The 13007-nt window shown below is 43.6% G+C and overlaps 1 protein-coding gene across 1 annotated transcript in view; it reads right to left on the bottom strand.

The window, feature by feature from the left end:
• The window catches only part of C11H3orf70 (chromosome 11 C3orf70 homolog), an 80074-nt gene extending 71304 nt beyond the window's left edge, over window positions 1-8770 (bottom strand). Inside the window, exon 1 of the mRNA XM_030822943.1 lies at window positions 8355-8770. Within this exon, the coding sequence (XP_030678803.1) occupies window positions 8355-8550 (196 nt within the window). The 5' untranslated portion in view covers window positions 8551-8770. The remainder of the gene's footprint in view (window positions 1-8354) is intronic.
• Between the last annotated feature and the right edge of the window lie 4237 nt (window positions 8771-13007).

Raw genomic sequence — 13007 nt, forward strand, 5'->3', positions numbered from 1 at the left:
GGGTTAAGTAACTTCCTCAAACCATGTAACTATTAAGTAGGCAGAGCTCATTCAAACACGAAGTCTGACTCCAGTGCCTGCCATCAGGACATCTACATTACCTAGTATTTCCACTGCTTTTTGCTTTTTTTGGAGGAGGGGCTGATCCTTCCCTTTACTAAATACTTGCACTAAGTACTTTGCTTGTAATATATTATTTATTTATTTATTTTTGAGACAGAGTCTCAATCTGCCACCCAGGCTGGAGTGCAGTGGCACAATCTCGACTCACTGCAACCTCCACCTCCCAGGTTCAAGCAATTCTTGTGCCTCAGCCTCCCAAGTAGCTGGGATTACAGGCATGTACCACCATACCCGGCTAATTTTTGTATTTTCAGTAGAGACGGGTTTTGCCATGTTGGCCAGGCTGGTCTTGAATTCCTGACCTCAGGTGATCCTCCTGCCTTGGCCTCCCAAAGTGCTGGGATTACAGGCGTGGGCCACCATGCCCAGCCACAATATGTCATTTAATCTTCACAACAACTCTGTGAGGTAGGATTTCTTTAAGAGATGGAGGTCTTGCGATGTTGCTCCCGGGCCAAAGTGGTCCCGAGTAACTGGGACTATAGGCACCCACCATGGTGCTTGGATGAAATAGAATTGTTATTCCTATTTTTCAGAAGAGTACAGTGAAGCAACAGGAGGTTTAGTAATCTACCCAAAGTCACCCTGAAAACAATAAGACTCACAGTTCAAACACAGGTGCTCTTTGCTGGACTATACTCTGCCTTCCACATTCTATGTATATACAATTCCTTATTTTTTAAGAAAACAAATCTTCTACTAGACAACTTCTGGTTGCCGAAGGCCTATGTTCCTATACTGATTTGGAATTAATAACACAATTTCCCTGGAAACATTCTTTCCTGTAATTAATGAGATCTATAACATGAAAGAACAAATTTGGATGAAGTGAGGATTTTGTAATGTGGGAAATTATAGAAAGGCCTGCAAAAGCCATGTGGTTTAAATCTCCAAGTTCAACAGGCTTGGAAGCCAGTAATAATTAATGGTATGTATACAAATCTAAAAACGGCTTGTGCCAGTCAGAGATTAGTTGAGGATATGACATGACTGAAGCTTCATATCATACAAATAATAAAAACTGCCTAGTCTTTTTTGCCTCTTTTAATTTTAATTTTATTTTATTCAAATACATTATTAAATGTTTTTTAAAGCATGGTTTTATAGAGTTCACAACCATTCCAAAAATATTCATACTGCATATAATTGCCCTTCTCTTAAACTCAGAAAGCATTCTCAACATGCTAGTTCCAAAAGGAATTTAAAACAGCTGAAATCATCCTCAGTATACCTTCAGTGGAACCAAGAAACCGACAGCCCTGGTTGCCAGCTGGTTTGTAAGATTTTGATATACATTTGCCACAGGCAGCTAGGGGTACTACACGTGACCTTGGGCAAATTTCCTAATCTTAAAAATGAGGATAGTAACAGTACCTATTTCACAAGATTGTTGTGACGTTTAAATGAACAAACACATGCAAAAAGATTACAAAAAGTTATGTGCCTGCACATAGCCATGATGCATGTTATTTGTTATTGCTGAACTTTACGTGCATTCATTATTGAAGCACCAGCTACATAGAAAGACACCTGTCAGCGTTCTTTATCTCTGGAAGAACCTATCAGTGTTCTCTACCTCTGGAAGAACCTATCAGCTTTCTCTATCTCTGGAAGAACCTATCAGCTTTCTCTTCTCTGGAAGAACCTATCAGCTTTCTCTGTCTCTGGAAGAACCTATCAGCTTTCTCTGTCTCTGGAAGAACCTATCAGCTTTCTCTGTCTCTGGAAGAATCTATCAGCTTTCTCTGTCTCTGGAAGAACCTATCGGTGTTCTCTATCTCTGGAAGAGCTTTGAGGAAACTCACTCAGAACTTCACCTCACACCTCTCCTCTTAAAATCTGTATCCTCTTCCTTCAACCACTAGACAAAGTTAGAACTCTCATTCTTTTTTTTTTTTTTTTTTTTTTTTGAGAGGGAGTTTCACTCTTGTTGCCCAGGCTGGAGTGCAATGGCACAATCTTGGCTCACTGCAAACTCCACCTCCCAAGTTCAAGCGATTCTCCTGCCTCAGCCTCCCGAAGAGCTGAGATTACAGGAATGTGCCACCACACCCAGCTAGTTTTTGTATTTTTAGTAGAGACGGGGTTTCTCCATGTTGGTCAGGCTGGTCTCGAACTCCTGACCTCAGGTGATCCACCCGCCTCAGCCTCCCAAAGTGCTGGGATTACAGGCGTGAGCCATCACGCCCGGCAGAACCCTCATTCTTAGAAAAAAACTGTAGTTGACTTTTCCAACCAAACTACCATTCCTTATTTTTTGTTGTTGCTAGTTTTCATTTATCAAACTACTTAAACACATTTTTTGTAGCTATTGTTATTGATATGAATCAGAAGTCCTTTAGGAAAACCAGGTGGCATTTTCCCGTGGAAGTCAGAACCTGATTTTGTGAGTTTTCCTAGAGTTGTATAGAAGCACAAAAACAGAACAAATAGAATAACACAAAATCACAATGCTAATTTACTAACGAAAAGAAGTATATTTGCCCCAAGGTCCTGACAGTTGAACCCTCTAATCAACTCCTTCTCTCCCTACAGAAAATCTATAAACAGGAAGCCAAATGTATAACCAAACATTTGCTGGGATAGCGCAGCCATATGGACCAGAGATATTAAACTCTCTAGGCAGCATAACATCTTCTCTAAACAGTCTTGAAAAGCACTCCCAAATTCTGCCTCTCCAACTCCCATTTGTCTCTATTTCTATGCTGCCCATCTACCTTTTGCTGTGACAGTCTTTCTTTAGATATGCTAATATCACCTATTAGACTACATCAAGTCCCACTCTTCCTGCTTTCAACCTGAAACAGAATCTTTTCAGATTTCTTCTACAGAAAACTGAGCTTATGTGATTTTCTTAAGCCAACTGAGTTTGGCTGGTAGCACCTACATCATACCACATCCACCCACTCAGCCCCACCTGTCACCTTCTAATCACTTTCTCCTCCTTAACCCTTAACTTGAATGTCATTTCCTATTACATACAGTGACCTCTTTACAGTTCTCATTCTTCCGGATTTAACTACTGCAACTGATACAACTTGCCACCCATTTCTTAAAAACTTTCCCCATCATTGGCTTTAATGGAACTGAGCTCTGTTGGTTCTGCTCACTAATTTTAAATTGCTCTACAGTGCAATGATGGTTAAGAGTCCGGGTGTAGAATCAAACAGAGCTAGATCCGAATCCAGGCTCTACTCCTTACTATGTGCCCGTGGAAAAGCTCTAAGCCTTTTTCCTCAACTGTGAAATGGACATAATTACATAATTGGCTATTAAGTGCTCAGCATAATAAGCTTACTCTGGTACAAAGTAATCACTCAGTAAATATTAACAATTATCTGTGTCCTAATTCTTAGCTCCTAACGCTCTGTTCTCTTTTGCCTTGAAGAGCCTCCAACAGCTTTGACTAATGCTTCAATTAAGTATATTCCTGAAGTCACTGTTGCAAGACTAAACCTTTCACCCTCTTCTCCATAATAATGAAAATCCCTATTTGTGTATTTTACCAATATCTAATAACTAGCCTGCTGAAAACTGGTTTCATCTTCATACTCTTTCTTAAAACACTAATTTCCCCTGGTTTCTGCAATACCGTATTTTCCAGATTTTTTCCTCTAGCCATCTCTTCTTAGACTCCTCTGCCAGCTTATCCTCTTGTACTCAGACTCTGATGTCCTAAAAGAAAACACTCTGGTGTTGTAAAGGGAAAGCTTAATGGTTTTCTTTACTTGTCATGCTACAGTCTCTCCCTTGGTGCTCATGCTCCATCACAGCTACAGCTGCAACCTGTAAGTAAGTAAATTACTTACATATTATTTCTAGCCCAGATCTCTCCTCTGAGTTCTACATCCCTGTATCTAATTGCCTACTGACATCACCATGTGAGGACAAAGGCAGCTTAAACCTTACAGATCCAAAACTAGATTCATGACCTTCCTCCCAATCCCAGTTACCCAGTATTTTGTTGTTAGTGAATGGCACCACCATCCACAGCTGCATAAAGCAGAATTCTGGAAGTTAACCTTAATAATCTTCCCCTCCCTTCCCGACCAAATTTAATCAACCCTATAGATTTCACCTTAAATATCTCTCAAATACACTCTTATCTCCACCTCCACCAATCTAATTTCTTATTCTTTCTAAGTATTCTAAGTAGCCACAAAATTCTACTTTACAATACCTACATATGATTTCTTTCCCATCCCTCTTCTCTCACGAAGCCATGTATTTCTTTCTCTCTCAAAACGCCTCTTGAAAACAAACCTTCACTCATTAATTCAAGCCAGTATCACTCCTTACTGGGAAAAATTAAGTTACACATTCAGATTCATGGTTTATTCAGCTTAATAATCTATTTTCGACAGTGATACCAACAGAACATATAATGCTTTCCTCCCAGGCAACATCCTCAAAAATGCACCATTACCCAAATACACTAGTCATTTCCTTTAATAATGCATCGAGCACTGAATCTGTGAATGTATATGTGCTTTATGTCTTTTATGGACATGTACATATTTTTAAGCTTTTTCTATTTTATAAGTCTGTATATTTCACAAGATTAAAATCAACCACATAAAACTGAACTTCTTTGCTTTGAATCTACCTTTTTCAAGCATCAGGATAATCCTCTCGTTTTAGTATTCTCAGATTTGGCAAACAAACTGATAGTTTTCTCACTTCTATCATTTGTGATTTTAAAAGAATTACAAAAGTAAATACAGTATGGGCTGGGCATGGTGGCTCATGCCTGTAATCCCAGCAGTTTGGGAAGCCAAGGCAAGCGGATCACCTGAGGTCAGGAGTTCGAGACCAGCCTGGTCAACATGGTGAAACCCCGTCTCTACTAAAAATACAAAATTAGCCAGGCATGGTGGTGCATGCCTGTAATTCCAGCTACTTGGGAGGCTGAGGCAGGAGAATCGCTTGAACCCAGGAGGTGGAAGTTGCAGTGAGCAGAGATCACACCACTACACTCCAGCCTGGGCAACAAGAGCGAAACTCTGTCTCCTAAAAAAAAAAAAAAAAAAAAAAACAGTAAATACAGTATGATTGTGTCCTTAGACTCTGCATATAGGGTCCATAATGGTCCATATGGGGTCCAGTGTGATCCAGCTGTATTCATAAATACAGCTGAGTTTCCAAAATAATGTCTCATAAAGAAGGTATTCAATATATGTTCAACAGAATTAAAGGAATTCTGCTTAGGACTGATACTGTAAACTCCATGAATACCAAAAAGAAAGGAGAACTTCTCAAATATGTTAACTCTGCTTATTTTGGGCTAAAAAGGGTAGAGAGATTTAATTCCCAGGATAACTGAGGAGACTGTAACACAGCACCTAGCTGCTTTAAATGAAGTCAAGCTTTTAGTGAATGGGATCACTGAACTGCTGCCAGTGGAGGAAGCGTAGAGAAGCGGAGGATTGCCAAAGACTGGAAAAGAACAAGTAACTGTAGTCTTGATTTTTTAAAAAACAGAAAGAACTGCCAACGACAGTCCAGTATACTTGACGTCAATCCTTTTCTAAATTCAGATTATTTATTTTAAAACAGTTTCTAACCATTTAGAAAAGAAAATGGTAACCATTTGTGGAATCAACCAGAGTTTTACCAGATTAATCTAATTTTTTTTTTTTTTAAAAAAAGAGTGTATGTACAGAAAAGTAACAGATCAGAAAGAGGCAGTAAAAACAGTGTGTTGGTAGGATTTCAATAAGGTATTTGGCCAGGTTTTCATTACACCCGTATACAAGATAAATATAAGATGGATAACAGCACAACTAGGTGGCTAGGTAATTGTTTGAACAATCATAACTAACAAGTGCTCATTAATGAATTGCTATCAACCTGAAGGGTGGTTCTACCGGCAAGCTTCAGGACTCTGTCTGTGGCTTTCTCTTGTTCAACAATTTTATCAATAACTTTAATGAAGATGTACTGTACTACTGTTGGTATCCAGTATGTGGATGACATGAACCTAGGAGAAACAGCTTATAAATATATTAAGAAAGAGCCAGGATCTAAAAACACACATGCACAAAATTAGGCTAATTCCAATGAAATGAAATTTAATAGGAAAAGATATCTAAGGGATACCTGTGTCCAAAAATATATATATAACTGTGAGATGGGCAAACAGTGGCTTAATTGTCACATATGTTAAAAAAAAAAAACAACTCAATGGCTTTGATGGCAAGCTTAGTTCAATCTGACGGCAGCAAGCTCAGTATGTGATGAAGATATCAGAAAAGCTAATGTGATGCGAGCTGCAGCAGTAGTAGTATCTCGAACATGGGAGGTAGTGGTCTTGTTCAACTCTAGACTGATCCGACCACAACTGGAATATTGTCTACCTTTCTATGGGCCACAGTCTTCAAAGGATCAAAACCACCTTCGCACATGTTCAGAAGAGAAGAACCAAGACGCTTAGGAGCCTGAATACTATTCCATAAAAGGAAAGGCAGAAGGGACTGGAAATGTATAAATAGGACAAAGCAATGCCTTAAGAGAAAGATGATCACTAGTTTCATTCAGTCATTCAGTGAACATTGTTGTTAAACCTATTTCAGGAAAGACATTGTGAGAATGGTCAGGGATACAGAGAGAAGACAGTCCATATGTGCAAGACATTCATATGTATATTCAGCTATGTATACATGAAGAGTTGAAACAGCCATGATCTAAAAAAGGATTCGATTGTTCTATATGATTTCATAAGGCAGAAATAGGAGCAGAAGAAAGAAGTTAGAAATTAACTGATTTCAGCTCCATATAAGGAAGAGTATCTTAAGAGTCAAGGCTAATGAAGGGAGACGCTGTCTGAGAAGACTGCAAGGTTCCCATCAGTAACGGTGTACTTAGAGGAGACACTGTCAAAATAAGACAGACAGTAACCTGGACTATTTTGAATATTCCTCACATTTTACGCAACGATTCTATACTTTCCCACGAAATGAATTAAAGTCTAGATTCTACTTGTGCACTTCAGCATCCCAGGTTTCCTGGAGTTGCTACTTCCAACTCGGTACCCTGTCCCACCGTGAAGCAATGCTTTATATTAACAAATGAGAACAGATCTGAGCACAATAGGAATAATGAGAAATAGGAAGAAACTGGCCCATAAGCAAATGGAACACCAAAAATCAATACTGTTCTATGTGCCTGGAATTTGTAAAGAAAATGATCCTCTATCCTTGAATTCATAAATTCGATTTAAAATATTCATTTATGTTCGATTAATGTAAATAAGGATTTGTTATGTACTGCATTCCTGGTTGTCAGTTATTTTTTCTCCTCAACGAAGAAAAATTCATTTTAACTTAAGATCACTTGGAAAATGTCCTAAATAAGCATTCCAAAACCCTCTATTATAAATGTATGTGGAAACTAACTTTAGAATGTATTTCTTAAAAGGAATGATTCATCGGATACAGCTAATCAAATTGTGAAATTCTAATTAAATGGCTACTTAAGTTTAATCTATTTAAAAATCACAGGCAGGAGGCTAAACACAGAGAAAGGGTTTAGACCATTTGGTTCTAGCTTTTATAAATTGGTTTAAGACTATTAAGCTTACTTTCACTCATTTTATTTTGTAATTTTGTAAGTCTCATTTATTTGGCTTTAAATTTTACCTCTGGGTATTTAAGGAGCTCGACCTTCCAAACTGTTAATATTAACTTCTTGGGCGCAATCCCTCCCACATTAGCGCTTTTTCTCAATTTGTGTACAATCAAGGGGGAAACACTTGGATATCTAAGGGCTCCTTCTTTTAAACAGCAGCCCAGAAAGACAAAAGTGAGAAAGAAAAAGAGGAGCATCTTTAACCAGCAGCCTTGAAAAAAGGCATCCCCAACGGCTGTCACCAACTCTGCTGGCTCGCTCCCATTTCTCAAAACACTGCCTGGACGCTTTGGTCAAAAAAAGAAAAAAAAAAAAAAACAGATTCCCGCTTCCCTGGGACAGGGAGCTCCCTTTTGTAGAAGTAGCTAAGGAAAGCGAGGCGCCCCAAGGGATTTCATCTCGTCGCCAAGGCAGCGCCAACCCGAGCCGTCCGGCGCGAGGAAAGCTCCGGAGGGCCCGGAGCCCACGGCGGCCCCAGCCAGCGGCAGAGCAGCCCCGGCAGAGCCGGGAGCCCCGCGGCCGCAGAGTCCCGGCAGCGACCCCGGACGGCCCGGCGGGCGTCCCCCGGACAGCGGCGGAAGGCGGGAAGACGCGGCTAGACTTACAGTGACACCATCCTAGGTGACAGCACCAGTGCAGCTTGAAGCACTTGCCATGGCTGTGCGTGGCACAGATGGACAGCCCGTCGCACGGCTGGAAGTCGGGTCTGCGGGCGGCGCAACTCCGCGCCAGGGCCTGAGCCTCATCTAGTTTCTCGCTCTTCCAACCCCGCTCGGGCGCCGGCCATGCCGCCGCACTCATTTCCTCTCCCTCCGCGCGGAGCCGACACCGGGAGCCCGGGAGAAGCGACGTCTGGGTGGGCAGGAAGCCGAGCCGGCTGCGGACGCGGGAGGGCGCGGCACGGGCAGGGAGTCACGCCAGCACGCGGCGGCGGGGGGAGCGTGACGGTCCCAGGCTCGAGGAGGAGCCGCCCCGGGCGCTGCAACCGGGGCCGGGCCTGCAGCCTCCCTCCCTCCGCCGCGGCGCGCGCCGCGCCCCACGCGCACACGCACGCGCACAGGCGCGCGCCGGTCGGCCCCGCGCGACGTTCCTCAGCGAGCCCGGCCCCCTCACACACACCCCGCCAGGGAGCGCGGCCGTCGGCGTCCCCGCTGGTCACAGCGAGGTCCTCCTCACATACTCCTTCCTCGAAGAAAGACCCCGACGGAGGGCCGTGATGAACACACGCTCATCGGCCGCTTTGTACTCACATGCACGCCAGCCTACATATGCACTTCCCCTAGAGTGACACTGGCCACCGAGAACTGACACACGCGTCCACACGCTCCACGGAGGGCTGCGCACAGCCGGCCCACGCCCACCCAAACCTCCTAGTGGCCCGGGCCGGGTGCATCGCGTAGCGAGGATCTCACACACACAGCCTCTCCCCACAGGCGTCTCACATCTCCCCCGTACACACCTCCCCGTGTCTGGGCATGGAGCCCCTGGGAGGCGCGCACACGCTCGTGCACACGCGCGCACTCCCCCAACCCAGGGCCGGCCTCCCGCCCCAGCGCGGCCACAGGGCGCGTCAGGGGCCAGCACCGCCAACCCCTGCCCGCCTCGCCCCAAACCCCAGGCCAGCGCGCCCGGGCCTTCCCGCTCCCGCCCCAACCTTCGCCGGGACTGCAGCCCCTCCCCCTTCTCCTCCCACCCCCGCCTCCGTTGAGCGGGAAAGCAACCAAGCTGGGTGCATTGATGTGTGTGTGTCTGTGTATGTGTAGTTTGGTGTGCTTGGGTTGTGTGTGTTGCGTGCGTGTGTATGATTATTTGGAGTATGTGTGGTGGGTATGCGTATGTGGTTGGTGTGTGGTTAGGTGCGTTCACGGTACTGATGGGTGGTATGCGTGATGCAAGTGACTGGTGAGGTGTGTGTATACGTGTGTATGTGAAATGAATGTTATAACTGAGGTGGAGTGTGGGTGGTGTGTGTAGTTGAGTGTGTGTGGTGTGCAGAATATGTGTATGTGTGTAGTTGGGTGTGCATGTGCTTGTGCACGTGGTGTGGGGGTGGGTATGCTTAGTAACATAGAGTATTTGGTGTGTGTATGGTATATGTGTGGCAGTGCAATGCGTGTATCTGGCATGTCGAGTGTCCGCATGGTATATATGGATCAAATCGGGTGTGTGTGGTACATAGGGGTGGGTAGGCACACAAACGGGACTCATGTACGCGGAGGACTCTGCCTTTGTGTGTTAGTGCCTGCTCTGGCCAGCAGGTGTGACTGACCCTGTGGTGGCTGCGGCTTCCCCACACAGTCGGCTTGCACTCTTCCCTCCTGGGGACGAGTTGCTCCAAATAGATTTTCCATGCCGGGCTCTGCTGCTGAGAACCGACCCCAGGCTGGATTCAGTGAAGAGGAAACAAACCATTTGCTCCCAGGGTGCACTGCTGGGAATTAGTGTTTCCCTGCAACAAGGCCAGAACCCAGCCTTGAACACAGAAAAGGAGGGGACACCCCCTCCTTATTTGCCAAACGTTTTTCACAGCACAGAAGAATGCTTGTTCAAGGAACAAGGCTTTCAGCACAAACACTGTGGGAACATGTTTATGCCCAGGTCCACTTTCTGTTTTATGCCTTTCCTGCTTTGCACTGACAAGAGACTCATCATGGTTTTGAAATAACCAAATTCATCCTCAAGCGCTGAAAATCCTTGCTGCCATAAGCAATCTTTCATAATTTTCCCTTTTATTTAACCTTGGCTTGAGAAGGGAAATGTAATTTGCATATATCTGACTCTGGTGAAATCTTCATTTATTAGGGATTGGGGAGAGACTCAGTTTGGCAGCAAAAGTATTTTCCAGAAAGGTCTGAATCAAAATCACAAACTCTACTTCCCCCACTAACCTAACATTGAAACAGTTGCAAACATGAAGAATCATCTCATCAGCTTCCACCCCAACTGCTCCCTGCCTCAAAAAATCCTAAAGGAATACATCTCTGACATAAAATCTATGCACGCCTGCTGTTAACTTCACAGTCTGACCTACCTCAGAATAACCTAAGTAAAAGGCAGAGAAATCTTAATCAAAGAAATCCATACTCCATTATTACTGCAGCAAGCCAACCAACAATTTTTCAAACAAAGGGGACTTTCCATCTGTTCTACCCTATTTTTCTCTTTCTCCAACCTATAACTCACTCTAATACTGCCCCTATCATAGAAGGCCTTATGACAGCATCCTCTCTGTATTTCAGTAACTAATACTTGTACGGGATCCTTCCCCTGACTTTTACTCCAGGGTGAACCATGTGGTAAGATTCCACAATATATGAAATATACCATCTCAGCTAGTAAAAAATGAACATGAGAAAGAATGCAATATAGCACTTTGGCTAGGAGGCAAGATAATTATCCAAACACCTTATTTTAGGTTAGACACATGATTTGAAGTTGAGAAGCCTTTACGTTTTCTGTACCATGAAACTCATTCCATCCCCTTGCCCTAAAGATGTTATTGATTTCTACTGTCTGGTGTAGAGCAGGAGGAGGTAATCGCTGTGACCTCTCAAATATATACACACAGCTTTCAGGATGTGTTGTTGGGATACGATTTTTAAATTTTTTATTATGAAACTTTCCAAAATATACAAACATAGAGAGATGAAGATAACCCCCCATGTACCCATGTACCCATCACCCAATTTCAATGATTATGAACTCATTTAGAAAACCTTGTTTCATCTACAGCGCCACCCACTCCAGGCCCCCACCCTGTCCACTGGATCATTTTTAAGCAAATCTCAAACATCAAATCGTTTCATCCATAAATATTTTGGTGTATATCTCTAAAGGAAATTTTAAAAACTCTAACCATAATTATTGCATAATAGCACACAATTTGATGATAAATATGAACTTGTCCAGTAGCTGCTGACCACCTCTCCAGCTCCCCTTTAAGAATGCTACTCCCACCCAGGCGCAGCGGCTCATGCCTGTAATCCCAACACTTTGGGAGGCCAAGGCGGATGGATCACCTGAGGTTGGGAGTTCGAGACCAGCCTGGCCAACATGGTGAAACCCCATCTCTACTAAAAATACAAAAATTAGCCGGGCATGGTGGTGCGCGCCTGTAATCCCAGCTACTCAGGAGGCTGAGGCAGGAGAATCACTTAAACCTGGGAGGTGGAGGTTGCAGTGAGTTGAGATCGCACTGCTGCACTCCACCCTGGGCCACGGAGCGAGACTCCAGCTCAAAAAAAAAAAAAAAAAAAAAGGAGTGCTACTCCCTGCCGGGCACGGTGGTTCATGCCTGTAATCCCAACACTTTGGGAGACAGAGGCGGGCAGATCACCTGAGGTCAGGATTTCAAGACCAGCCAATATGGCGAAAACCCATCTCTACTAAAAATACAAAAATTACCCGGGTGTGGTGGCGCACACCTGTAATCCCAGCTACTCAGGAGGCTGAAGCAGGAGAACCACTTGAACCTGGGAGGCAGAGGTTGCAGTGAACAGAGATTGCACCACTGCACTGCCTGGATGACAGAGTAAAGCTCCATCTCAAAAAAAAATAATAAAATAAAATAAAATAAAGAATACTACTCCCTCTGCCTGGAATTTTCCCCTGTCCCTGGCTCTTAATCCCCCATCTACCTCTTCAGCTTAAGTGCCATTTTCTCTGACTCGTCCAGACTGAGCTATACACGCTGTCCATTCAGGTCACTTATCCCAGTTGTAAACAAAACTTAAAGAAAGAATTCTTCAATTAATATGTTTCCCTGTGTCCCTTCCCCGACACAAACTGTACGCTCTTTGAGGACAGGAACCATTCCATCTTGTTTTCAATATTTAGTGCAGAGAATAAATAATTGTTGCAATAATGAAAATAATTTCATCTCAGGTTCTAAAGGGCTGGAAAAGATTCATCTTTGGTAAATTGTTTGCAAGTATGTATAAATAATTCATATAATTACTCTTCTTATAACTGTACCCTTGGATAATCACCTCCCACACTGACTCTGAGCTTAGCTGTATGTATTAGTTATCTATTGCTCTGTAACAAATCACTCCCAAATTAAAAGAACACACAGTTTCTGTGAGTCAGGAACCCAGATGTAACTTCAGTAGGTCCTCGGCTTCTAAGTCTCTCACAAAGCTGCAATGAAAATATGGGCCAAGGCTGCTTTGCCGTCTAAAGTTTCAACCAGGGAAGGGTCTGCTTCCAAGCTTGCTCACTCACTGTATGTTAGCAAGATTCAGTTCCTTAGGGAACTG

The sequence above is a fragment of the Nomascus leucogenys genome, chromosome 11 (genome assembly GCF_006542625.1).
Source record: "Nomascus leucogenys isolate Asia chromosome 11, Asia_NLE_v1, whole genome shotgun sequence".
Classification (NCBI taxonomy): Eukaryota; Metazoa; Chordata; class Mammalia; order Primates; family Hylobatidae; genus Nomascus; species Nomascus leucogenys.